This window comes from Neofelis nebulosa, chromosome 6 (assembly GCF_028018385.1).
Source record: "Neofelis nebulosa isolate mNeoNeb1 chromosome 6, mNeoNeb1.pri, whole genome shotgun sequence".
Classification (NCBI taxonomy): domain Eukaryota; kingdom Metazoa; phylum Chordata; class Mammalia; order Carnivora; family Felidae; genus Neofelis; species Neofelis nebulosa.
The window spans coordinates 56851503-56875284 of NC_080787.1; the positions used below are offsets into that span (position 1 = coordinate 56851503).

A 23782-nucleotide genomic window follows, 5' to 3' on the forward strand; every position below is an offset into this window, starting at 1 on the left:
GAGAGAGAGAGAAAGAGAGCAGGGAAGGTGAAGGAAGAGAGGAAGAAAGAGAAAATCCTAAGGAGGCTCTGCTCTGACAGCTTAGATGCAGGGCTCGAACTGTGAGATCATGACCCGAGCCCAAATCAAGGGCAGATGCTTAACTGACAGCCACGTAGGCACCCCTGTAATGAAATTTAATTAGCTTCTCCACTTCCAACTTGCCTGTTTTCATCCACTCACACTGTAGTCAGAGTGATGTATCTGTGAGGCAAATCTCAAAATCCTGGAAGATTTTTTTAGTATCTTCTCCTTCCCTTTTTATCCCTTTTTTCTACTCCTACTATTTCCACCCTTATCTTTTGCCACCTCTAGCAGCAGCTTCCTAAAACCTAAAAACAGAGAATTACTTCCACTTCCATTGAGCTGTGTTCTCTGGCCCAAGGCCTTTGTAATAGCTATTGCCTCTGCATGGAAGGCAAATCCATTACACCAGAATCTCGGTAGAGCCGAAACAAGGGAATTTTTTTTAAGCGCTAGGTGATTGTAATGTAACAGCCCAGGTTGAAAAATCACAGTAACTTAAACCTTTTGTTTCAGAGATAAGAAAACAAATTCAGAAAAGTTATCCGAGTCATCCAATATTACATGTCTCAGGACTCTCTTTACCTTTTTGTTGTTGTTGTCAAAATGATTTATTACTTTTTTTAATGTTTATATTAGAGACAGAGACAAAGCATGAGCAGGAGAGGGGCAGAGAGAAAGGGAGACAGAGAATCCGAAGCAGGCTCCAGGCTCTGAGATGTCAGCACAGAGTCTGATGCGGGGCTTGAACTCACAAACCATGAGATCATGACCTGAGCTCAAGTCAGATGCTTAACCGACTGAGCCACCCAGGCACCCCAAAATGATTTATTTTAAAATTTGACTTTGAATGTCATTCTGTAAGAGCTATACACCTCTCAAATTTGATTTCATTTTTATTTTTTGAGACAGTGCATGCAAGTGTATTGCACACCAGTGGGGGAGGGCAGAGGGAGAGGGAGGGAGAGAATCTTAAGCAAGCTCTACTCTCAGCACAGAGCTGGACTTGGGGCTCAAACTCACAACCGTGAGATCATGACCTGAGCTGAAATCAAGAGTTGAATGCCTAACCAACTGAGCCACCCAGGCACCCCTCAAATTTGATCTTTTAATACTATTTTGAAATAGCAACTGAATTGGGGACATGATGGAAAAACTGTCACTGTGTCTCAGTTCTCCCTTATGCAGAATGATACTCCAGTCAGCTATTTCAAATGCTCATTTTCATCTAGAATATCAATATGGGACTTTTAAAATCTATCTATCATGGGGGCCTGGGTGGCTCAGTAAATTAAGTGTCTGACTTGGGCTCAGGTCATCATCTCACGGTTCATGAGTTTGAGCCCGGCATCAGGCTCTATGTTGACAGCTCGGAGCCTGGAGCCTACTTTGGATACTGTGTCTTGCTCTCTCTCTGCCCCTCTGCTGCTCATACTCTATCTCTCTCTCCCTCAAAATAAATAGATGTTAAAAATATATCTATTCAAAGTTCCTCTGTGAAAACCTACTTTTGAAAATGCAGAACCCAGAAATAATTTAGTGAGTAGAGACAGCAATGTTCCTTATTTCAAATGTGTTATTTGGAGCAAGATAAAATTTTTCTACGTACCTTTTAAACTAAAGTTTTGTTAAGACTTCCAGAGAAAACTTTACAGCTCAATTTAACTAACTTATGGGCTTAATTCTGGTCTTCTCCCTTAAAATTGCAGAGGCTTTTAATCTGAGTTTCCCTCTGTGTCCCCCATCACGCCCCACACTCCTCAGAGATTAAGCTCTCAAGGCTTTGGTCACAGAGCTGCTAATAATCTCTTGTGCTGGCATTTTATACAATCTATTGTACCAGGATGATAGGATGTCTGGTTTACTCACTTATAAACTCTAGATAATGATAAGGGCACCTTTCTGCCTGCCACAGGCATAACAAAGCTAAAATACCAGTCAACTGGCCAGATTCGTAACTGAGGAAGAGCATGAGTAAGTTTCAAATCTCTCCTTTGACAACACAGTTATCAGTTTGAAGATACAATCAAAGCTCCTAGCCATAGCACTTTAACCAGATGAACTGAATCCTACAAAGATAAAGCAGTCAGGCAAGACATCAAAATATAAACAAACCTCATTAACTGTGGCTTAGGTGTGCAATTTACAAAACCTCGTGAGTTTTTTTTTACCTTTGGGATAATAAAGTTTTGAGGATACAAATCTAACCATGCTTGAAAAACTGAGAAAATGTACACATTAAGTAAATATACGGTGATAGTTGATATAATTAATAAATACAATGAGAAAAAGATCATCACAGTTTGGTTCTGGATATGAGTGGATATGTGTATTCTGCTGCCCTCTACTGGGCATCAAAGAATGATTTTCGGTTCCATCTCCATTAAAAATCTTTTCACAATGGAAATTAATTACTTGGTGAAGTTCTAAGAACCAAACATAAAATACAGTTCATAAAAAAAAAAATAGTTAACAAAATACAGATAAAATACCACAGACAATAAACCCCAAGGGTTTGATGGGTTTTTTTCCCCTAAATTGTTCCCACTTTACATTTTAGACCAAGATGATCAAAAATCTGGCTAAGCTTTTACTGAGAATTATTTTTATCCTTTTAAAAAATTGTTTAATGTTTATTTATTTTTGAGAGAGAGAGAGAGAGAGAGAATAAGCGCATGAGCAGGGGAGAGGCAGAGAGAGAAGGAGACACAGAATCTGAAGCAGACTTGAGGCTCCGAGCTGTCAGCACAGATTCTGATGTGGGGTTCAGACCTATGAACTGCGAGATCATGCCCTGTGCTGAAGTTGGACGCTTAACCAACTTAGCCACCCAGGCACCCCAGAATTATTTTTATCCTAAAGACTGAGAGTTTCATTCTGAATTGAAACAAATCGGATTAATCAGTTTTATCAGTATTAGTTACACAGACATAAAATGTTTTGAATAGTTAAAATTTCATCTCAAGATTTGCTATTGTCACACTGTATGTTTCTGGTAAGTTATCTAACTTTATTCCATGAAATAATTTTTTTGTTTCACCTAATCCTAACTCTTGCTTTTAGGTAAGTACTATTAATATTTCCTATTCAACATATACAGAAATCTAGGCAAAAAGAAATAAATTTTCTGAAGACTCATACCAGAGAAAGCAAGTGGCGATTTGAACTCAGGCAAATTCATTACAGAAGTCATGCTCTTGTGAGTATGTTAAAGGGTATACATGTAAAATGGTGATGATGGACATTACAATGCAAAATGTCCTTGCAGGAAAAAATCACTCACCTATTCATTTGTGAAAGTCAGTACACCATGGTTAATTTCAAATTTGTCAAAGGCAGAAATATGTTAGGACATAACGTGTACCATGATAAATCACAGAAATATTTCATCTTGAGATATCAATTTGAAAAGTAGGGATACTAAAAGTAAATATGGTTTATATTCCACAGGTGATGTTCTCAGAATTCTCCCTGCTTTTCTAACTCCCCAGCTTTTGCTCATTTCCATTATCTTGACATGACTTGGTTAGGTTAATGCCTCCTCGCCTTTCAAATGTGTTTATAATCTTTGCTGCAGGGAATTTTCACTACTTTCACATCTGTTTTATGAGCTTGTGCAGAAAATAACAAAATAATATTTTATATGGCATTATTAAGACTGGCTGGCTTAAACAATAGAAATTAATTTTCTCACAACTACAGGCTGGAAATTCAAGATCAAGATGGGCTACCTTCCTGGCTTGTTGACAGTTGCCTTATCAGTACGTGTTCACAGGACCTTTCCTGCATACCTGTAGACAGAAAGAGAGAGATTGTCCTCTTTCTTTTCTCATAAGGCCACCAGTCCCATAGGATTCATTACCACCTATAAGCCCTGTCTCCAAATACTGCCACATGGGGGTTGGAGCTTCCACATATGAACTTGGGAGGGACATAGCACCATCCTATACATTTCTATAGCAGTTCTCCTTTCTTAGGATGAATGTATTGGGATCACCTGTTTACTTACCTACATCTCATTACACACAAGTAACTGCAGGCTAGACAATGCAACTATTCTGCCACTATATCCTTGGCCACATGGTGAGTGGTGGCTAAATGAATTAATAGGTAACACTAACTACCTATTCTGCTCCTTTAGCATGTCTTAGAAAATGCCATAACCACCTAGGAGTTAAGCCTCAACAGATACCTAGGGCTTTGCTGGAGATTGAATATCCAAACAAGACTCATGCTATGGCTAGAATAAAAAAGTCAAGAAATAAAAGGTGTTGGCAAAACGTAGAGAAAAAAGGTACCCTACTGGTGGTAGGAACGTATATTGGTGCAACCATTGTACAAACTAGTATCGAGATTCCTCAAAAAATTAAAAATAGAAATACCATATGACCCAGCAATTCCACTATTGGGTATTCACCCAAAGAATAAAACAACAGTAATTCAAAAAGATGTACACACCCCTATGCTTACTGCAGCATTATTTATAGTAGCCAAATTATGGAAGCAGCCCAAATGTCCACAGATAGATGAATGAAGAAAATGTGGTACACATATATACAATGGAATATTACCCAGCCATAAAAAACAATGAAATCTTGCCATTTGCAACAATATGGACAGACCTAGACGATATTACACTGAGTAAAATAAGTCTGAGAAAGACAAATAATACCATATAAGTTCACTTATATGAGGAATCTAAAAAACAAAATGAACAAACAGAAAGCAGAAACACTCCCATAAATATAAAGAACAAACTGATAGTTGCCAGAGGGGAGATGAATGGGAAGACAGGAAAAATAGGTGAAGGGGAGTGGGAGATACAGGCTTCCAGTTACGTAATGACTAAGTCACAGGGATCAATGGCACAGCACAAGGAATACAGTCAATGGCACTGTAATAGCGTCGTATGGTGACAGATGGGAGCTACACTTGTGCTGAGCACAGCATAACATATACACTTGTGGAATCACTACATCGCACATCTGAAACTAATGTAGCAGTGGGTCAACTATAGTTCAATTTAAAAAAAACCAAAAATGACAAAAAATTCTTGTGCGCTAACTCTGCTACTGAATGTTATGACTTGAGTCTCCCCCACCGTCCTCATCAAAGTGGCAGGATGATTGGGGCGCCTGGGTGGCGCAGTCGGTTAAGCGTCCGACTTCAGCCAGGTCACGATCTCGCGGTCTGTGAGTTCAAGCCCCGCGTCAGGCTCTGGGCTGATGGCTCGGAGCCTGGAGCCTGTTTCCGATTCTGTGTCTCCCTCTCTCTCTGCCCCTCCCCCGTTCATGCTCTGTCTCTCTCTGTCCCAAAAATAAATAAAAAACGTTGAAAAAAAAAAACAAAGTGGCAGGATGACATGTCAGTTAAACTAAACGCTGATCAACAGTCACTCCAGGAAGCAGGTGCTGCACCCATTTGTGTGCGTAGTATACCAAATGAATTTCTAAGTTCTTATTTCAGATGATCGAGCTTTTCAAGAATAGGGTAAATAATTCAATAAAGTATAACCATTGAAAACAATGACCATGTGATACGGATACTACACTCAACAATCAGGTAAAATTATGTATTTTAAAAAAATAAAACACTGCAATCAGGCCTGTACAACACTTTATTGAACTTTGAATAACAAGCATGTAACAAAATTTAGAGCATGATTAGGATAAAATATCTCAAATATGTTCCTTACAAAGGCAGTAAGTACAGTACACAAAGACTGTTTGTAATATTTTAAAGTCTGCTAAAAATATCAAGACATACTAGAATCTGTGGAGTTAACTTTCCTCTCAACTAGAGCATTTATTCCCATTAGCTTTGCTACAATGAAAGTTAACATATAGGACCATACACATGTAATAAATGAAATGGAAAATGAAGGCATCCAACAAACATTCCAATCGCTAAGCAAGTATGAAGAATAAAGTCTTTTATTTCTGAACCATCATTTCCTTTGACAACACCAGGTACAAAGAAACTTTTTTCCAAAATGTTTTTAATATTATATAATTTGGACCATTCCCATTGGAACCAATAGTCTTTCTTAGCATACTCATTAATCAAATTTGAGAATTTGCAAATGTACTTAAGAAACACGTTACTCTCATACAGAGGTGACATTCAAAACACTGAACAACCAGCAGCCCGTTGTCCCTACCCACCAAGCACAGATGCTGGAGTAAATGACTGGCATGGCAATACAGTCTGTCCTAGCTGAATATCAGCCCTGATGTTATTTCCAATGACCAGACACATGTTTTGGCTAATGTACAAGCATGTGCTATGAGATATGAAACATGAAATTCACACAGACATGAAACTGAACTCAAATACTCTGCTGCATGGAGGCTGAATGTGAAATATTTCACAGTGACTGAAATTGACTGGCTAACAGGCAATGGTGTTGGTTTTTTTATATATATAATTCAACTTTGACGAAAATAAATGGACTTATAAGACACCCTTGAGATTTAGTTAATGCTACCAATCCAAAGGCTCTGAATTACTGAGGAGCCTTTAAAATCAGTATATGTGACCTTTCATATATTTTTCCTTAAGAAAAAGTAATAATAAAAACACCGAGGTACTTTAGTTTCTTTTCAAGGGATTATGTTATTATCTTCCTGAGATGCAAAAGACCATAAAAGAAAAGCACCACGCCTAGGTTGCTGAATGAGGCATCAGACACTAATAGTTTGGTCCTTTTCTAAATGGATCTCTTCCAACAATTACACTAAAACATAGCGATGGATCGCAGATTCCAGGGGGGCCTGGTTGTCCTTGGATTCCAGGTTTTCCATGATCTCCATCTTTGCCTGGGAGACCTGGGTCTCCTGGAGGACCTTCTTTGCTTATTCCAGGAGGACCCTCTGGACCTAAGAAGGGACATGATCAATATATGAACAGAGGAGTTTTGGTTTTTGATGATGATATAGGTGATTCTGTAAGAAATGGAAATGGGAAAAAAACAAATCCTAAAAGTTTTACATATTTGCACTAATGTGAAAAGAGAAGTACTCTCTTGCTAATTCTATATACCTTCCATTTAGAAGACTATGGAGAAATGATCAGTAATTTTTATAAAACCAGGCTAAGCTATATCAATATAGCAATCACCCTGCTGATTAAGACACTGAGCTAACATTCTAATATTTTAATTGGTGGGTTGTCCAAACTTATTTCTTCCTTCCAGCATATCTTCTGCCAATTATTATAAATTAGCAAGTGAGAGATGAGTAAGGTAAAACTCTACAACTCTACTGAAGTCACTTTTGTGCCATCTTTGCAGTAAAATGATTTTTCATTACACACGTTTTTAGGTTTCCATATTTAAATACAGTGCTATTACCATGGCGTAATTGTGATCATTATACACACAAAGGTGTTACAGCACTAATTTGAGAACCACAGCCTAATTAGCTCAATTAGCATGCTCAAAGGAAGGAGAGTTAACAGGATATTATGTGAAAGGTGATGACTCACAGTAACAAAAAACATTCAGGGTGTGAAATGGAGCAGCATAGGTTGAGGCACTCTCTACTACTAATAATTCCTGCTGCTACCACTAAGAGACATTTAGTCAGCATTTAACTACAACTGTAGATACTGTTCCAAGCATTTTACATGAAGACTTTTGAATCCTTTCATCCCCGCAAAAGCCTCACGATGTTCTAACATCTAAAATAACAGTAATAGCACCCATTTACTGAAAACATGATTGTTACACACTGTTCCAAAAGCACATGTATTAATTCATATCATTTTACAATAATGTCATGATGCAGGCAACATCTCATCACCATTTCACCAATGAGGAAATGGAGGCCTGACGAAGTTAAAATAACACAGCTAGCCAAGGCTGCCCTACGAGTCCACCACTGCAGGTGTTCTGCTTCCCTGAGAATCATAAAGAGCGAACACTGATATACACTAGATAAGCTTGGGTGACTAAAACCATTCCAGAACTATTCTAAGGACTAGTCTTCTAAGGCATCCAAATGATAAACAAGAGAAAATCCGGAATGATTGATCAATAAGCTGGAGGAAGAAAATTCTAGTAGTTAGAGCTCAATATGTTCAATGTGAATCATTCAAAAAAGGAAACAAATGTCTTGATTTATTTCAAATTTTTTGACATCAATTTATGCAGATTTTCTTAAAGCCAAATGTGCAGCAACATTTAGGAGCATGTACCAGTTCTTACCTGGGGGACCAGGAGGACCTTGTTCTCCAGGGTACCCAAACCCTTGGTTCCCCTTTGCCCCGTTTCTTCCTGGTAGGCCTGCAGAGTGTCAAAGATGGGAATAAGCTTACTTTTCCTATAAAATCACATCCTGCTAGATTGCTTCTTTCAAAGCTGTTAATATACACATTGGAAGAAAAATAAATTTTGGGGCGCCTGAGTAGCTCAGTTGAGCGTCCGACTCCTGATTTCAGCACAGGTTAAGATCTCAAGGTTTATGGGTTCAAGTCCCACATCTGGCTCTGCACTGATGCATGGAGACTTCTTCGGATTCTCTCTCAAAATAAATACAAACTTAATTTTTTTTAACAAAAAAAATCTTTTTTAAAAAAGCTTGCCACTTATTTATTATTACTAATGGGAAACAGAATTTTTGAAGCAAAAATTTCTAAGATTATCAGTGATCTAGAAGGATCTAATATTGAAATATTGAAAAGGAAAATGGTTTGGGATTATTAACCCTTGTGTTATTCATAGTTGTTTATTACTTTGATTGAACATCTCAATTGTTCACATAATACTAAATAAAAAGGAAAGAATTATCAACTGACATTTCACATAAACATTCAAAGACAATGATAAGTAAGTTGTGGGCTATTAAGAAGTTTGGTGGCAAAATATAATTTTTCCTATAATAGAAAAATTCTTAAGGTAACAGAAGTTACTGGAGTCAAAATAAAGGACAGTGTGATTTTCTATTTAAAGACCTTCTTATCAAAGACTCAGGCAAAATCTCTAAGTGCACTATCAATATTTTCTAATTTGTAACTTCACAAGCTTCAAACTTTAATTTTTCTCTACTTTAGAATATTGCTTTAAGAAAAGAGAATTGCTTTTTAACTAGTTGAAAAATTATTATTATTTTTTTTTTTAGAGATAGAGAACAAGCAGGGGAGAGGGGCAGAGGGAGGGGAAGGGAGAGAAAAAGAGACAGAGAGAGAGAGAGAGAAAGAGAGAGAGAGAAAGAGAGAGAGAAAGAGAGAGAGAGAAAGAGAGAGAGAGAGAGAGAGAGAGAGAGAGAGAGAGAGAGAGAGAGAGAAGAGGGGGGAGAGAATCTTAAGCAAGACCCATGCTCAGCATGGAGCCTGATGTGGGGCTCAATCCCACAACCCTGGGATCATGACCTGAGACAAAAATCAAGAGTCAGACACTCAACTGACTGAGCCACCCAGGCACCCTGACAAATTATTTAAAGACTCAGGGATACAAAAAGCTTTTTGGCATCATAAAACCAAAGATGAACCCTTGCCTATTAAATCAATTTAGAAAGTGAATACAAAATATGTACACAAGTTCAGCACCTTTTAATCCTCTGGCACCTGGACGTCCAGGAGCACCCACTAATCCAGGAACACCATCTCTTCCTGGCAAACCAGGAAATCCTCGAGGACCTTCTGGGCCTATGGGACCCGGTGGCCCAGGAATACCAGGAGAACCATGTTGAGACTGGCAATGATCACAATTTTGAATTCTTCCACTCTGAAGTAAGACTGGTAGCTGAGCTTAAAAACAAAGAAGCCCCACCCCTTAAGTTTAAATAGGCATTGGTAAAATCACTAACCATTTTTTTTCACAATTTATAGATGCCCATCTCTTGACCAATAACTTCACTTCTAGGAATTTAACTGTGGAAATACTCTGTTCTATGTAATCATTTTATTATTACAATCACTTAAAATGGGGGGGAGTGAAAGCACTCGCCAAAAAATAAATTGTGTAAATTATATACATCCATATTTATGAATTGCATTATCAGAATTATGTCAGAAAATTTAATTCATGGTGAAATAATGATAAATTGTTTTATTAAAAAGATTACAAAAGAGTACACATTATTTTCATTTTTAAAAAATTACTCATCTAGGGAAAAAAACAGGAGTTTATAAATTTCCTTTATTTTCTTCTAATCTTACTTATATATTTTATAATTTCTACCAATAATTAGTATTATTTTACCAATTTTAAAAAAGTTATTAAAATCTCTGTTTGAGACTTACCTCTTAATACATCGGTGCAAACTTGTCGAATAAACTGTTCTGAAAATTCTCTTCCCTGCATCAAATTATTAGTGGGTTATAACATGTACATACCAAGTAAAAAGCAATGAAAACATGACAAATTGGAAAGAAGCAGAATACATACAGGCTTTCCATCCAATCCTGGAGGTCCTTGAGGACCTGTTTCGCCCGGCTGCCCCTGGGGACCCATAGGCCCCATCAGGCCGTCCACCCCAGACTCTCCTTTTGGTCCAGTGGCACCTCTGATGCCAGGCTCTCCCTTTTCACCTCTCTAAAATCAGAAGAAATCTTCAGAAGTTCTGTTTCAATATTTCAGAAGGTATAACTGCAGCATAAAAGTCCTTAAGAATATGAATATGAACATACACATACATATATATAAAGTACATTATGTAGAGAACAGCTGTGAAATGCTGTTATTGATCAGAGGGGAATTTTCATATCATATTAAACTGCCATTTATCCATCCATCCACCCATCCATCCAACCCCACAAATCTCCTCAATTTATTCAACATATTGTGTAGGCGATACATATAGCACTAGAGAAACAACAAACGTGCCACAGTCTTGTTCTCAAAGAGATTACATTCTGGAGAGACAAATACAGAAACACAATATTCTTTGTTAAATTTTTGCACAAAAAAACTTAGCTCCTAATACATATGAAGAACCAATAATATTCACAAATATGCAACATTTGACACCTAATTCAACCAATCTACATATTCTGAAAATCACTATTAAAGAACTACTGAAGAATGTGAAAGACATTTTCTGCCAAAGCTAGATTTATTCAGCACTGAAAACTGAAGCAGTATGGACTGAAGAGAGAGCATAATACATGAAGAAACATACCTCGCCTTTTGCACCATGATGACCTTGAATTCCCTTTGAAAATTAATAGGAGAAAAAAAAACATAATAAATCTACAAGGTACAGTACTATTAGCATGGTGTGCACCTGTTACCACACATTTAATCAAACTTTACTTTTCAATCTGAAAAGTACTGATACAATTAGTGAAAGAATTACACATGATACTCTCTCTGCCTTTTTAAAGGAGGCTAATGACTAGGTGATATGCTAACTGGATAATATAAAATTGTTAATTTATGTCACTGTTTCATTCTTAGATATGAATATTTTTATATGCTGCAGGTCAAATATGTAGGTTAGAATGGGATTCTATGTGAATTCTATTTCAGTTCTATTCTGGATTTTAAATATGTTGCTATTTTAATGTAAATTAAACTCAATCAGGTAATATAAGGTATGTTTATTCTTTTATTTGGTGATTAAGATAAGTATTCCATTTTCCCAAGTTTGTGTTCTTAAAATTAAATTTCAATTGAGTACTATTTATAAAAGATAGAATAAAGCAAAGATGCCATTAAAGGCGATTAACAGGGAAGACAATACCCATTTGTCCTATGCCTAAACCACTCACTGCTGGCAATTCAGAGATTAGAAAAGCAGTGTGATGTATAATATGGTATTCTTCCCAAGTGATATTATACACACTGGGGAGCTCACGCATGAAACTCATTCACCGTTAGAATCACTGAATACATCTGGATGGTTCTATTAAATGATTTCCCACTCATCTCTCACATATTCATTACAATGGCAAATTATAGATGATAAGAGCTTTCAGGAAAGGCATGAAAATTTCCCATTTCTGAAATTCATTGTACACTTGGGCTCCAAAATCACCTGATATCAGTTCTGGGAAAGGGTAGAGCTTGCACACACACAGGTAGGACTTCATTATTCAAGTTTCAAATTAAAAGTCAGAGTTCTGCAATTCACTATAAAATTTAGCGTATGACATTTCACACAATGAAACTTGAGTTTGCATATTTATTTTGCTTTATTTCTAGGTCCCTTAAACATGGATACCCAGATTGGACAAAAGGGAAGACAAATGGGGTAAAATCAGAGTATGGCACAGAAAGAGGCATACTCTCAAATTAAAACAAGAGCATAAAAACACTAAGTTTCCATGTAAAAGTATATTAGTGAGTAAAACACTTCAAGATTGTTCTTTAAATATTGAAGTTTCTGCAGAAATGCTGAGGTGTTCCCTCCCAGACATAACCCTACAACCGGAGCTTGTGTAAGAGGAAACACAGAATAGGAAGTTCTCAGGACTAGAACTGAGTTAGAGCTGCAACTAAAAACACCGGTTATCTGAGAATCCACTGGGATGGTTTCATGAGAGGAACCCAACATGAAGGCCAAGAAATCGCACACTTGCAGCCCTTTGTAGGATGACAGGTAACTAATAATGTTTACTTAAACAACTTGGGACAACTATTCAACTGCTGAGAAGCAACAGTTGCTTTGACCCCCAGGTACTCCATTAGGGCTCAGTTACCGGTGGTGAGAACACCAGCATCCAACAAATCTTGGGCAGAAGTTTTCTAGGAAGCCCAAACCCTGCCCTAGGGTGGCCAACCACTATTTCCCTTGAGAAGTGAGGGGAAAAAAACCAAACATGTTTAGGGAAGTGTGAAGAGAGTGTTATCTGTAAGCCAGTGAGCTAGCTAAGTTGTGAGCTCAGATTCCACAGGAAATAGCCTTCTTCTCAGAAAGTTCCTGTAAGAATTTTTGGTGAAGGGCCTGGGTTGTGGAGGTTGAATGGATGAGGAAGTTAAGGTTGCCCTATGAGAAGAGCAGTTTATAGATACTGTGTGATTGACTTAGAGAAACCTAGGCGGTCAGTCTGTGCTGCCAGGGAGGAGAATGGGGTCAATGCTGGTCATGTCATCAAGTGGATCTAAGTGGAGGAGCAAAAAAATTAAAAGACACACTTTACTGAGCATAGACGTAGACAGACAAACTTCGTCTTTCTCCTCTTCTGCTCTTGCTGTTGGCTTCTAAATTCTCAACTCTTTTGAATATCTAGCACTCACCTTCCATCCTATCTTACAGACAACCCTGTGACCACATGCTTTTACACCTCTCTCCAATGGTCTCCAATATCTCCAGGCGAGGGACATAGAGACCCCTGTCCTTGAAGACATCACTCACAGTTTTATCCGCCTATCTCTAGAACCAGTGTAATTACTGAATCTGTCTTGAATGTCACATTCGAAAGAGGTCTATCCCATGAGGGGATCATATGTACAGTCTGTCCTTTCAGTGTGGACCAAGTTGGATCTGAGCTTAACTACTGGCAGTGCAGCAGCAAACAAGCTGCCATTACATACAAATCACTTTTATGCCACTTTTGGTCCAATTTGGCTGTGACTGTACTTACATGCCACATGGCAATCTCACTGAAGATAACATTTGAAAAAGTCTCTAGTGTAGGAAATTGTATCTCTGAACACACAAGAGGGAAACAAGAATATTCTTCCACCACTTACAGGCTTCAACTACTCCCATTTCAAGAAAAAAATAAAGAGTGAATAGTAAATATGGAGATACTGTCATTGTATGGCTGCCTTTGGCCAATAACTATTGCAGGAAGTAAGTGGAATTGTCTACCTTTAGCCATTTTCTTGAAGAGAAAAAAGCATGGAGAAGCAAGTTTCATAGTCACCAATCAGTACAGGAAAATGAAAACATAAAACATATGATTAAAGCAAACCATTATCACCACCACCATCTGGCATTTTCTTCCTCAGATGCTTAGAATGAGCACTACCATCTATCTACCCTTCTCCCCACTCATTTCCATTTGCAAATAATCCTCTCCCAACACCATCCAGTTATGTGGTTCATTATTCCATTGTCCATCAAAGAAAACAAAAATACCTGTGACCCTGGAATCCCTTGTCTTCCATTTTCTCCCTTTTGACCCTTTAAAATTTAATAAACATCATTGATTAGTTTGCACACATACAATGCGATCTCATGTAAGACACAAACTATGTATAACACTGGTGTCAAGAAGAAAGGTCACAAAAAGCAGTGATGCAAATATGCAAAATGATGTAAGAGATAAAGAAGTTAGCCTCTTGGAGGAAGAAAAAAAGAGAGTCAACCCTAATATTAACAACGTGAAAGATAATTTAAAAACCCAATGGTTATGGATATGTTATTAATTTCAGTGACATAATTATGTTTAGTGTTGATTATGTACATGCAAGGACAAGAAGACATCTTTAAAGGAGTTTTTAAAGATGAAAAATATATTATAAACGTGGAATACTACTCATACATCAAAAAATAAAAGGAATCTTGCCTTTTGTAACAACATGGATGGGACTTGAGGGCATTAAGCTAAGCGAAATGAGTCGGACAGAGAAAGACAAATACCGTATGATTTCACTTACATGCGGAGTGTGACAAAACAAAACAACCAAACAAGACAAAACAAAAAACTCGAGCTCACAGATATGCAGAATAGAATAATGTTTGCCAGGAGGGAGGGGAGGGTGAGATAGGTGAAAGAGGTCAAAAGATACAAACTTCCTGCTATAAAACAAAGAAGTCATGGGGATGCGTATACAGCATGGTTACTGTAGTTGATAATACCATAATGTGTATGTGAAAGTTGCTAAGAGTAATTCTTAAAAATTCTCATCAAAAGAAGAAAAAATGTTGTCACTATGTATGGTGATAGATGGTAACTAGACACATGATGGTGATCATTTCACAGTGTATACAAATTTGAATTAATATGTTGTACACCTGCAATACAGCTGACCCTTGAATGATGGTAGGGTGACAGGCACCACCTCCCTCAAAGTCAAAAATCTGTGGATAACTTTTGACTCCCCCCAAATTTAACTACTAATAGCCCACTATCGACCAGAAACCTTACTAATCATATAAATTAACATATATTTTGTATATGTATTATATTCTATATTCTTACAAGTTAGAGAAAAGGGAATGTTAAAATCATAAGGAAGAGAAATACATTTACAATACTGTATTTATTGAAAAGAATCTGCATGTAAGTGCAACTGAGGAGCTCAAACCTGCATTGTTCAAGGGTCAACTATATACTGTTATATGTCAATTATACTTCAATTTAAAAAATACTGCAAAAATATTTTGAATGAATATCTTTAAATCAGGACAAATAAGAAGAGAGGAAAATTAACAAAGGTATAAACACATTTGTCCATTTAAAACATACTTGTGGATATCCATCATATATAATGCATGGTACTAACCCCTAAAGTACTACCTCATCCCCATGTGGGACGAGATAATTAGCAGTTTCTGGGAAAACATATACCCAGATAATAAAACAGTGACTTACCTAATTACCTAAATTTTAAATCACTCTAGCACTGTTGATTTATTCATTTATTTACTTAAGTGAATTCCCAATATTTATTGAATGATACCTATTTGCTGGTTCGTAGGGGCACTGAACCAAAAACTGGTATCATCAAGTTGCTTACTGTGTGGTGGTAAAGTTAAGTCATTAAATGAAGAATGATGAAAATGCATAATTAAGCCTCTGGGCTGGATACTATGGGGACAGAGGAGGGGGCATCTGAGAGAGGTGCATCCTACAGGGTGGGGAGAACTACTCAACCTTAAGTGTAGGCTTTAGGGATAAGTAAAAGAGAGCCAAAATAGTCAAGTCAGGAAGCACTTCATGGAACAGACTTTATCTTGAAATGTGTGGGGCACCACAGAAGGATTCCTAAGCGGATGTGTAGCTTAGTTATTGCACGCTGGTAGGAGCATGAGAGGAAGTGGGGAGGACACTGGTAATCTGAGACCCATGGCAAGAAATGATTAGGACAGTGCGGACAGGGAGAAGGGGCCAAGTTCAAGACAGATTTAGATGTGAAACTACCTGTGAAGAGAGAAGAGACTGAGGTTTAGGATGGCTTTCAAGCCTTTTTCCCTGAGATCACTTCATGGGTCTACCAATTACCATGACCAAGAATAGAGTAGGAGCTGGTTTATGGGGAAAGGTGATAAGCTCTGTTTTGGACCTTTGGATGTGTGCACATGACACATTCAAACTCAGTACCAAGAGGGAAACCGGAATATGTGGGTCTAGAGTTCACAGACACTTGCTTAAAATCTACCTCACTCCTAATTTCAAAATTACAGAAATCATAATAATACTTGAGTATCTTTAGTAAAAGGTACTGAATCAACAGCTAAAAAACAATTGACACTGAGACCTCAGCAGATGTTCACTCTAATATTACTTCAATTTGTAATCTCCTTTTATGCCTCCAGAAATCCTAGAACACTTTGCCCTTGTGGTAACACACCCAAATGAAATATCCTTTCTAAATCACCCTAGATTTCCTCAACCTGATTTAATTTTTTTAGTATAATTCTGCTTCCAATTATTAGTTTGAACATGTTTTATATTTGGTGTTAAATATAAAATCTTATCACATTTATTTGTGCCATAAGCCATTCAAATCATTTCTGGAAACATACATAATATAGATATGTAATATTTCAAATAAACATACTAGAAGTATGTAATACAATCTACATATGTTTGGTTGAATCATTTGATTTCCAAGTTTCTACAACAGTGAAATAGAGAATAATCTTAAAAGGAGATCTGATGTTGCCCGAAAAGTTTAGAAGAAAAGAAGAAAGCTGAGACTTAACAATTAGATACTGATGGTGAAGCAGGAAGGATCCAGAAAAACCACGCTACAACTAAAAAGAACAAAGCCCTGATTTTATTGCCAAGCAAAAATTTTAAAAAAGCCAGCAACATACCTGAATGCCTTTTTCACCTTGACTTCCTTTGTCGCCCTGCAAAAAGGCAGTTTAATGTCTATCATAATCTAGGATATTCTGTATCCTTTCAAGTAAACATATTTTTCTGCAGGAAAGAAATCTATATGGTCTCCTACAAATTCCACAAGTGCCTTATATGCAGAAGCAGACTCCAAAAGGAGAAAAATCATATTATGTCAAAATGTTCTAAGTGAATACTTTCTTGTGCTCTTACATTTCAAAGCAAAAATTATTATAATTTCTAGTTTACCAGAAATAAGAAAACTTGTCTATATTGATCACAATCTGAGGTTTAGCAAACAAACATGAGAAAACTCATTTTGGCAATTGTTTTACAAAATCAAACTGAAAAATCTTCCATTGAGCTAGTAGTAGCCACAAATTTATAGGAAACAATGAAGCAGAATACAATATTGAAATGGTATTTTTGAAAACATACACTTCAAAAATGAATTTTGGGGGTAAAATTTGGGGGGTAAAATTCCATATTCCATAATATAAATATTCCTGGGACTTTTCAGCTAGAGTAAACCTTCCATACCAACTAAGTTCAATGTCCTTGTTCTTAGATAATGAATCTGCAAATTAGGAAAGATAAGCACTTGCCCTCAGATGAACTTGGACACTGTTTCCAAATTTCTTTCCTCCCTCACCATGCTCTCTAAACATAAAGAGTTTTGTGTTACAGCCAACAAAATACAGGTGTTCTTTTAAAGGGCAAGTTTTGAACAAGAAATTTCTCAGAACCTCAACATATAGTCCTAGTAGGTTTATGTAATATTCACCAAGGTTCTGACACTTAATTGCTGCCCTGAGGGTCATCCCTGTCTCAGCAAGTGTTGCCTACTGCTCACTGGAACAAAACAGTCAATGATCATAACGGTTATAATGACCTAGGGGCCAAGTGCATGATACATGATAAACAGAAAAATGAAATGGTAGCAAAACCAAAACAGCAAGGGATATAAAGATGAAGACGTAAGAGTTTGTATCTTTTCCAGAATCAAGGTCAACATATTTACTTTTAGACTGAAATGTATATATTTGCAGTGGCATGAACTTCTTTGGCAAACGGGCTGTCAGTTGTTGCTTAAAACCACCAAACAAATACTATTTATATAGATACAGCTTCACGGTTCCTTTTTGAGGAGAGAGAGAGAATATGAATCTAAAATGTTGCTCTCTTACCTCACCAAAACATTTTATATCAGAATACATGATTTGTATTTTAAACTCCTTAATTTCAAATGAAATTCTATGCAATATAATCTTTCATAAATAGGAACTGCATGGTCACGTGTTCTGGGTGTAGTTTTTACTATTTTAGACCTTTGTCCCAGTTTTGATAAGAGTGATATTCACATTTTAGTAAGAGTGCCAGACATTGAATACTTTTCCTAAAATAGTCTTGACTCACTTGGACCGACTGCAAAACAATCTGAATTTACAGGCTTTACTTAATAGAATGTTTATATTTTCTGAGCTGCATGCCTCATCCAAGGCCTTCATCTAGGAGACAATACCCATGCAGGAATGTGAAAGATGAGACACAGCTATGGGCATGCGGTTGATCATATTACACATATACCAAATATAAAGGTCATTAAAAGTACAGTCACTCCAAGTTGTGCTACTTTCACAAAAGGAAGACTTACATGCTAATAGCTGATTAAAAGTTAATTTTATCCTGGGGCACCTAGGTGGCTCAGTCGGTTAAGTGACCCACTCTTTGTTTCCTCTCGGGTCATGATCTTGAAATTTCACGGGTTCACGCCCCTTATCGGGCTCTATGCTGGCAACACGAAGCCTGCTTGGGATTCTCTCCCTTTCTCTCTCCCCCTACCCGACTTGTGCTGTCTCTGTCTCTCTATATAAATAAATACATAAACTTAAAAAAAAAAGAAAAAAAGTTAATTATATCACCTAAACAATGCATACCTTTTTTCCTTGAACTCCCGGCAAACCCAGGTATCCCGGTTCTCCTGGGGGACCTACTGCTCCTTGCTCTCCCTAAGTAACATAGAAATTACATAAAGATTGCAGACCTATTGCTTATGAAAGACACCACTGTTTTTATCTCTACATAAATCCCAAATGTATAACTGATGGTTACAAAGTTTGTTGACCTTTAGTTATTATTGCAGAAATAGTAAAGAATGAAAAGTTTATGGGAGTCCCAACAAAACTTTTTGTACCTTTTCCTATCTTTGTAAGTTAAAATAATTCTGATAGCATAGATTTTAAAATTTTATACATATTTTTCATCTTTATTTTATAGCTTCAACAATAAATAGTAAAGCAGTGATAATAAACATAGGTATCTCGTTTTGTTTGCTAACACTTTCTCTTCCTCCTTGAGACTGCATATTCTCATACTGCTACTTTTAAGAACCTATTTTATTGTTAAAAAACTGGTGAGGAAACAGTACTAAAATTGCTGAAAATCTCATTATTCATTGTTTTTATTTTGTTATATATTTTCTCACAAACACACAATACACAATTTAGTTACTAAGGTTTTCTCACTACATAAGGCCTAATTTATGTCTTTCACCAAGACATATGAATATTGTGATGTTCTTTATATGCCATTATGTTTTTAAAACATAATTTTAAATTACAGAATAGTACTTAACTGTAGTGATTTATCATCTTTAATAAAATGCCTATTGTTACAATTAGTTTTCACAATGTTTATTTTTATAAACAATATGGGGGTGAATGTCTTTGTAGTTAAATCATATGCACACTTATGTTGGTTCTTCATACACAGGGAAAAGTATTTTCTTAGAAGTAAATTCTTGAGTTGTTTTCAGTACAGGGAATATTCCACGACTCATCCCAATTTTTCTATTCTGCATCATCCCACAGGGATTATTTCCTTCATGGAATAAAGATTATTTAAAAGTCTTAAGTAAGAACATTTTCTGAAAGTATATAGTGACGAATTATCAATGACATTTAGGTAATGTCTGTAAGACAGGGGACGCAAACCTGAATTTGCCTCATGGTTTTTGGTTTGAGTTTTACCATTAGTCCTAAACTCTATCACATTAACCAAAGCCTACTCTCTTTTGTGGAAACAGTTTTGCCTTCTTTACTTACTAGGCCCACTCCTGAGCTATTGATTACTACTCTAGATTGCTAAAGGCTTGAAAAGAATTAAAAATCCTATTGAAATAAACATCAATTATTTGGTTTGGAGGAAACTGGTATAAGCAGCTCTGAGTCCCCACACTGAAGTCCCATCAAGCAGTAAACAAAGGAATAGCATCACTTGTGAGAGTCATACACACTTCCTTTCAGTTACAGAAGACAGGGATATTCTCTGAACCAAAGAGTAGGTTCATATAAGCATAGGGCTTTTACCATTTCTAGGAAAATCAAGCCAAAATTTATTTTGTCTTTTTTACCTAAACTGTGAGAAAGTGTCCCCAAAACAAATGAAACCCCCCCATTGGCCATTTTCTTTCCTGAATGAGAACTCTGTGATAGTGGTAATCTTTAATTTCATGTAACTTTTCTTAAGGGATACACATGGTAATCTCATCAAATAATAAAGGGGACTTATAATATTTTGAATGTATTTCCAAATGTATCAAATGATAATTACCTTTAGCCCAGAAGCCCCAGGCAACCCTTGAAGTCCAGGTTCACCTTTATTTCCCTGTCAATGCATCAAACCATTTGAGTTAAAAAAAAAAAGTCATAATATATCTGATATAGACACTTAAGGGAACATCTTTTAAATAATTTTTACATTTCCAACTTTCCACCTGTTTGAAACACAGACTCTGTAGGTTAAGCCTATTTATTAAGAAAAAACTCTTGTAAGCAAGGAATGGGTCTGCACATTTACAAAGCTTTCCAAAAGTTTGTTTTAAATCTAGAAGCTCCAAGTAAGGGAAGAAATTCAAATCCTCAGGCACCAGTGCTAATTAGCTGGGTCTCCATACCGCACAGGCCAGAGCCATGGATTTTGACAACATCCTATACATTGAGAATCTTCATATTTCCCTGTGTCACTTTCTCAGGATGACTCACCTTCGGTGTGCAGTTGAAGGAAAGAAAATTAGATTCAAATGTACAGTGGATTTAAAAAATATATATATATTTATATGTATGTATTACATATATATGTATAAATGTATAAATTGTGTGTGTGTGTATACACACACACACACACACACACACACATGCATATATGAAAAGAAAACTTTGTGTTCTTTTTCAGGATTTAAGTGAAGTCCTTTCCAACAAAAGTCTGAAGGACAACACCAACTTGACAAAGAATACAAAATTATAAAAAGGGTGGGATATACAGAGAGAATATGTCTGCTGGCTAATAGGAGAGACTGTCAAAGGTAGTGTTGGTTTTCATACATATTCTGATACCTAAAATCCCAACCCGGTTCTGGCAAAAGCCAGAACCAAACTGGGCACACTAATAATTAAGGTAACCAACTGCATTTTCAGCTTTTGAAAAGTTTTCTAGGTTGCTCATGTTGAGAAACATATGAACACAATATTTGGACTTCATTAAGCATTGAGCACATAACAACGTTATTAAGCCGTGGAGCATTGGTTCCTTAAAATATCTAATTTTACAAGTGATTCAGCAGAAATCCAGAGGTGACAACTTGCTTCAAGTCACATGACTTGATTATGTTAACCTATCCTAATGTCATTTAGATAATAATTTTAAAAACTGGAATATAGTATGTTTCAGTAGCTATTTTTTAAAAAGGTATTATAAACCAAATTAGAAGTTTTCTAAAGATCTACCACAAAGTTTCAGCCTCATCTTTGCCCAGTTTAATACAGCTTTGTTTCTTTGGTCCCACTCTAGAATTCAGAGCAACTGATAAGGCATAGTTCACAAACATATTAGTTGACAAAATAGGCAGGGATAAAGTAACACACAGGTAAGTAACCTACCGCTGACGGGCTGATTCCAGCCTAATGCAGGCTTTTGTAAATAAAGTTTTGCCAGAAACAGGCACATCCCTGTTTGTCCACTGCTGCTTTTGTATTACAAGAGCAGAGTTGAGTAGTTGCAACAGCAACTATATGGCCCTCAAAGATTCAAATATTTACATCTGGCCATTTGCAGAACACCTGAGCTAACATACTACATGAGGAGAATTTGAAGTGTTTCACTGAAGAGATTATATTTAAAAGGTAGGATTTTAACACTTCGAATCTATTTTTAACAAAATAATTGCACAAGTACAAGATGAGAGGAAACGAACCTCTTAGTAATTCATGTCAAAATAAACAAAGTGATTCTGGAAACAGCCACTTGCCTTCCCAGCCATATCAGCAGAATCTACTCAAATGGCTGATAACACAAAGTATTGTTATAAAACCTTTTATGGAAGTTCCAGTAGATTTAATTGACCTCCTGCTCAGTGTGAGCTAACAATGTGAAGTGGCTGATGAAATCTTAGGTTGAATTCTTAAGAATTAGAGCATCCAGAACACCCTGGGGGATCCATCATATCCCAGTTACTTAAGAAATATACAACTACCCAGCATCTTCTTAGAAAATGACTTTGAGAAATTATGGAGAATCTCCACTTGGCAGGCCCAGTCACTCAAGGGTTTTACACCAACTCTGTGCACACTTACTACTACTAGGACTCCTCACTCCAAAGATTCACGAGGGTCTACCATTGGTGAAAGGGCAGATACTTTTCCCATGATGTTTTATCCTATTTCTTTCTCTAAGTAATTTAGAAATTAAAAGTAGAATAGATTGTCTACTCATCTACTCATTCTGCATGCCAGGGTCTATTTCCATTCAACACTGTCTAGTTAGAGGGTCAATGCTTCTAAAACAGCAATTCCATCATTTCCTTTGGAAGGTTGTCCTACATTCTCTAATCATTAAATAGTTGAGAATAGTTTGAGTCTAGCCAGAATGTACTTGATTTGACCCTTCTAGTAAACCAAGAAAAAAAAAAATAGTTCTCTTAGCACAGGATTCTATACACCTAGAAAATGGTCAAAGCATGGTATTTGGAGTTGCAATTCTATCTTGAAAATAACCTAACCTGACATCCTGAATACGTATGTCAGGTTTGCCTGACATTTTTTAAAAAATGAAAGTAAAGATAATACACTATTTTACCCACAGTCCTGAAGGAGAGAATGCTTAATAAAACCCACTAAAAGGCATTTTACAATCAAAAGTCCATATACATCCTACTAAATAAAAACATCAGGAAGAGGACTCAGAAATTGGCAAAAGTCATCCTCAATCAAAACCACTAATCCTCTATATTGGTGGGGTTTGACATGAAACTCCATAGAACTCCACATAATCCTCAGTGCCCGTGAGATGACAATAAAGGAGAAGAGGGTCAAGTAGTGAGAGATTCTGGACTTTTTCCAGCTTAAACAAGACCTGCATTACATTAGCCTACTTTATACAATTCATTTTGTCTAAGGTTTCATTCTTACAAATGACTGTTCATAGAATTAAAACCACACTTAAAATCAGTATAATTGAAAGTTTTGCTGAGGCACACAAATGGTAATTTTGCACAAAGTGTTCTTATTAATTTCATTTTATTTACCTTAGATCCTGGTGTTCCAGGCTGACCCGGTGAGCCATCACGTCCCATCATACCCTATATTTTTAAGTGGAAGTTTCAAGAGTTTTATTTCCTTCAATAAAGTATAATAAAAAATCTAACTATGCAAGATAGCCTGAAGGCCAGCAAAGACCTCTTAACGTGGTTAATCAAATAACCTACAAA

At 36.6% G+C, this 23782-nt stretch overlaps 1 protein-coding gene across 1 annotated transcript in view; it reads right to left on the bottom strand.

The window, feature by feature from the left end:
- Window positions 1–5662: 5662 nt before the first annotated feature.
- COL21A1 (collagen type XXI alpha 1 chain) overlaps window positions 5663–23782 on the bottom strand; it is a 172567-nt gene continuing 154447 nt past the window's right edge. The window contains exons 19-29 of the mRNA XM_058734305.1: window positions 23600–23653; window positions 20632–20685; window positions 18957–19028; window positions 16998–17033; window positions 14091–14135; window positions 11184–11216; window positions 10451–10597; window positions 10306–10360; window positions 9610–9810; window positions 8270–8347; window positions 5663–6941 (exon numbers count right to left, since the gene is read on the bottom strand). Of these exons, the coding sequence (XP_058590288.1) occupies window positions 6754–6941; window positions 8270–8347; window positions 9610–9810; window positions 10306–10360; window positions 10451–10597; window positions 11184–11216; window positions 14091–14135; window positions 16998–17033; window positions 18957–19028; window positions 20632–20685; window positions 23600–23653 (963 nt within the window). The 3' untranslated portion in view covers window positions 5663–6753. The remainder of the gene's footprint in view (window positions 6942–8269; window positions 8348–9609; window positions 9811–10305; window positions 10361–10450; window positions 10598–11183; window positions 11217–14090; window positions 14136–16997; window positions 17034–18956; window positions 19029–20631; window positions 20686–23599; window positions 23654–23782) is intronic.